The sequence below is a fragment of the Neomonachus schauinslandi genome, chromosome 9, assembly GCF_002201575.2.
Source record: "Neomonachus schauinslandi chromosome 9, ASM220157v2, whole genome shotgun sequence".
NCBI classification, from domain to species: Eukaryota; Metazoa; Chordata; class Mammalia; order Carnivora; family Phocidae; genus Neomonachus; species Neomonachus schauinslandi.
Window position 1 is genome coordinate 8,427,161 of NC_058411.1, and position 4,355 is coordinate 8,431,515.

The 4,355-nt window shown below is 52.1% G+C and overlaps 1 protein-coding gene across 1 annotated transcript; it reads right to left on the minus strand.

The window, feature by feature from the left end:
• Positions 1-1,827: 1,827 nt before the first annotated feature.
• Positions 1,828-3,711, minus strand: C9H14orf132 (chromosome 9 C14orf132 homolog). The gene is made up of 2 exons (XM_044918039.1): positions 3,706-3,711; positions 1,828-2,263 (listed from the first exon to the last, which is right to left on the minus strand). Exons 1-2 carry the CDS (start codon positions 3,709-3,711, stop codon positions 2,039-2,041), a joined length of 231 nt encoding a protein of 76 aa, XP_044773974.1. The 3' UTR covers positions 1,828-2,038.
• Between the last annotated feature and the right edge of the window lie 644 nt (positions 3,712-4,355).

The window sequence follows — 4,355 nt, forward strand, 5'->3', positions numbered from 1 at the left end:
GCTCCTCCCCACCCCGGCTCTCGACCTCCTCCTTGGGTTCTCATGAAGACACCTGTCTCAGAAAGCCCTTGCTCATGGGGCACACATGGGGGTTGAGACAGGGAAGAGTTTGCTCAGGAAGCAGCGGGGACGATGGGTGTGCAACGGCTGACCACCCAGCCCAGCCCCCCCGCCCCCCCGCCCCCCCGCCCAGTCTGGTCCTGCTGAGAGCACGGCCCTGTCAGTGATTCCAGAAGGAGCCCGGGCTGAAGGTCCCCCATCCCTTCTCCCTCTCGGCAAAGGTCACACCAGCTCTGCACTCACGAGCTCCACTTGAGCCGAAGCCGCCGGGCATGCATGCATGGCTGCAGTGACAGATGTGGCTCAGAGGAGCTGGTGGCCACCTGAGGACACAGTCTGGAGGTTGAGCTGGAGATCCTGTTAGCACAGTAGCCCGGCGCCAACCTTGCAGATGGGTGGCTGCCTCTGGACAATTAAGATGTCCCTGTGCCTGCCATTCAGAAACAGCCATGTCTCCTGAGACCACAGGGACATAATCAGCCTTTTTGCAATTGTCCCCAAACAGCACCAGGGCTTCCCACCCAGTCTTTTCAGTTTCCCCACCACAGAGGGGAAGTTTAGACCATTTATTTTCTTTCGCACAGCACGGGGAGAAAGCACGGAGAAAGCCACTCCTGGCCTGCAAGCGAGGGAGCCTGCGTGTGAGCCTCTCCCACTCTGCTCGGCACAGGGCAGCTATCTGGGGAAGGGGGGTGTACCGTGCAGGCGCTTTTCCTAAGGACAAAGAAGAGCGAGTCCTCTCCCCCAGCGTGTCCCATCCTGTGCTGGTCTGCGCGGGAGGCTCCCTTACTTGCCAGAACCCCCTTCCCCACAGCCACTGACTCGGAGGAAGGTTAAGGAGGCTGACTCGGACAGAGCACATTCATGCCTGCAAGAGAACCCAGGAGCCAGACCCAGTGTAAAATGCAGGTGTCTGAGCACCTGGCCCCCCTGGCACACAGCTTCCAGACCCTTTCTCTGGGCATTCTCCCCGAGGGCAGCTGAGAAGCAGGGATTTGCTTGAGAGAGTGCTTCACTGGGGCTGAGAGAGCCCCCAGCTGAGTCAGGAAACGTCCCTCTTGCTCTGACCGCTGCAGACACCTGCCCTGTGTTCAACGGCAAACCGCGCCTCTCCCTCCCGGCTGTCGGAAGATCAGGTGGGTGTGAGCCTGCCATCTCTAAAATCCCGAGATTTCTCAGAGAGGAGAGAGCATCTTCTGGCGGCTGGTCTGAAGACTTGACCACATGGCAGATCTACAGTTTAAAGGCGCTTCTTCTCTTTTGAAAAAGAAGAGCAAGTCCGTCCGGCAGAGAACCCCCTACCCATGGAAATCCCACCCCATCACCAGTCATCCCCCTGTCCTTGGACTGCCCGATGCATCTGGGTCTCAAAAGGGGCCAAGTGTCTGATGACAAAGATGCCCTGTCCAAGTCAAACGAGGAACGTTCTATGGCCCAGGTCACGACCACCCTATTCCAAAGGGCTGAGTGGGAGACCAAGGCTGGGCTGGGAACGTTCCAGTTCTGAGGGCTGCTCTCACCTGGCACCCCATACACCAGGTGCGGTAAGTTGGCATAAAAACAAGACACATACGTGATTATTTACGGCCAGCAAGCGATCGTCACCCTATGTCCATATTTCACACCTAACCAGCTGTTTCCACTGGTCTTACGTTCTTAAAATACAGTTTCAAAAAATTCCCCAATTTGCTCCTCACGAAGGCTTTGCCCCATCATGCCTCCAGGGACTGGAAGCTCACACTCCCGTTTTCTGGATCAGCTTGACCACAGCACAGAACGTTGGAAATCAGGGCTGCTTGGGGGAATTCCTGATGCACGGTCGCTGCCCCTGGAGAGGACGTGCACGTGGTCAGAACTTCTGGTTCCAGAAGGTGGGCACAGCCAAAGGCCAACAGCGCCGATGCCCCAAACAAAGCCTCGCCCTGCTGTGAGCCCAGCACAGGGTGAGCCGGCCTGGAGCTCGCGGGCGCCCCGAACCTCAGAAGGTGAAGGCGTACACCACCCCAACCACCACAATGTTCCCCAGTGTTGCTATGATGGCAATCCAGAGCAAGACCGCGTCGTTGGAGGACCGTGGAGGCTCCTCCGGCTGGCCCTGGCCGTTGGAGGCCGCATGGACGTTGGTGGAGGAGTTAAAGAGGGAGTACTCTGTGCTGAAGTCCTCATTGGGCGAGTCCATGAAGGCGCCTCCCATCATGGGCAGCTGTGGAGAGGGAGAGAGAGAATTAACCTGGGCGCACGGGCCTCGGGAGGAACCGCCTTTCAGAGGGACATCTGCCGGGTCAAGCAACCCTGTGCTCAGACACAGCATCTCACAGGGCTCTCCTTCTGTTTGTTATCATGGACAGTGCCTATTTTAAGCTACAAAAATTAGTAGAGACGGCAACACTTGGAGGCAGACACCCTCATGCCCATTTCGCAGATGGAAGCGTTAAGGCACATAGCTTATCCACAGCTGCGGGCAGTCGCTGGGACTTACAGACTCCCTCTCACGGCCGGGCCCTCCACCCCAGCATGGGCTGTAAAATGCCTTCCTCTTCTCTTTGTAAAGTCACGATGCTCAGCACAGAACGTTAAGGAAATAGAAAAGAGGAAAAAGAAAAAGTGAGAATCAGCCTCGCTGCTTTAGGATAATCACTATTAACACTGAGATATTTTCCTTTTGCACCTTTTTCCAACGTGAGTCGTGTGTACGTGTGTATGAGAGACAGAGAGAACACATGTTTAAACATGTGGTTTTATATAAAATTTTGCATAAAAATTCCATCAAAACACCGTTTTACCCATTGTATATTATTCTACCACAAATAAAACCGCAATTTAACCATCCCCCTACAATTGGAGATTCAGAAATTTTGGTTTTTTCCTTTTATAAATAATGCAGTCAGAATGGCTAAAATTAACAAGTCCAGAAATGACAGATGTTGGTGAGGATGTGGAGAAAGGGGAACCATCCTACACTGTTGGTGGGAATGCAAGCTGGTGCAGCCACTCTGGAAAACAGTATGGAGGTTCCTCTAAAAGTTGAAAATAGAGCTACCCTACGACCCAACAATTGCACTACTGGGTATTTAGCCCAAAGATACAAATGTAGTGATCCGAAGGGGTACGTACACCCCAATGTTTATAGCAGCAACGTCCACAATAGCCAAACTGGAAAGAGCCAAGATGTCCACCGACAGATGAATGGATAAAGAAGAAGTGGTATATATATACAATGGAATATTATGCAGCCATCAAAAAATGAAATCTTGCCATTTGCAACGATGTGGATGGAACTAGAGGGTATTATGCTAAGTGAAATAAGTCAATCAGAGAAAGACAATTATTATATGATCTCACTGATATGAGGAATTTAAGAAACAAGGCAGAGGATCATAGGGGAAGGGAGGAAAAAACCAAAACGACGAAATCAGAGACGGAGGCAAACCATAAGAGACTCAATCTCAGGAAACAAACTGGGAGTTGCTGGAGGGGAGAGGGGTGGGGGGATGAGGTGACTGGGTGATGGACACTGGGGAGGGTATGTGTTGTGGTGAGCACTGTGTATTGTGTAAGACCGGTACTCCCCTGGAACAAATAATACATTATATGTTAATAATAAAAAAATTTTTTTTAAATAATGCACCGATCAACACCCCATACCTGCATTTGGGTGTACATACGTGCTTCTACGTGCATTTTTATTTATTGTGGCAGATTCCCAGACAGGGAACTTCTGAGTCAATGAGTATGAATTCTTCAGAGCTCCTGGTGCACAGACACACTCCCCAGAAGAGCGATTCTAACTCCCAAAGCCTCACGCATAAGGATGCCAGCACGTTTTCACTCCAGAGATCAGAGTAAAGGCTCCAGGCTGGGGTGGGGAGGTGGGCTACTCAAAGGAGGGGGTGACCCTTCATGCAGCCAGACTGCCCCAGGGGCTGATGTGCCCTAGGCTACAGGGCTGGCTCTGGCATCTATTAGGCCCACGGTGTGTGTTTTGAATGGCACCCGAGTGAATGAACACTGAGCAGTTAAGCTTTCCTTCAGCGCACATTTATTAAGCACTTATTCCTACCAGCACAGAGGCCCTGTCATACTCAGGGGATGTGCAAGAGATTTTACAATTCACCACTCAGCTATCCTGTCAGAGACCACTATATCCCCATTTCACAGATGGGTAAGCAGAAGTCAAGACTATAGCGCGAATTTGTGGTGGAGTCAGGGTTGAGAGCTTCTCGCTCTGCGCACAGTCACCCCGACTCTGGGCTCAGACTCCATGTTGGGGCTTGGAGACGTAAAGATCACTGTCC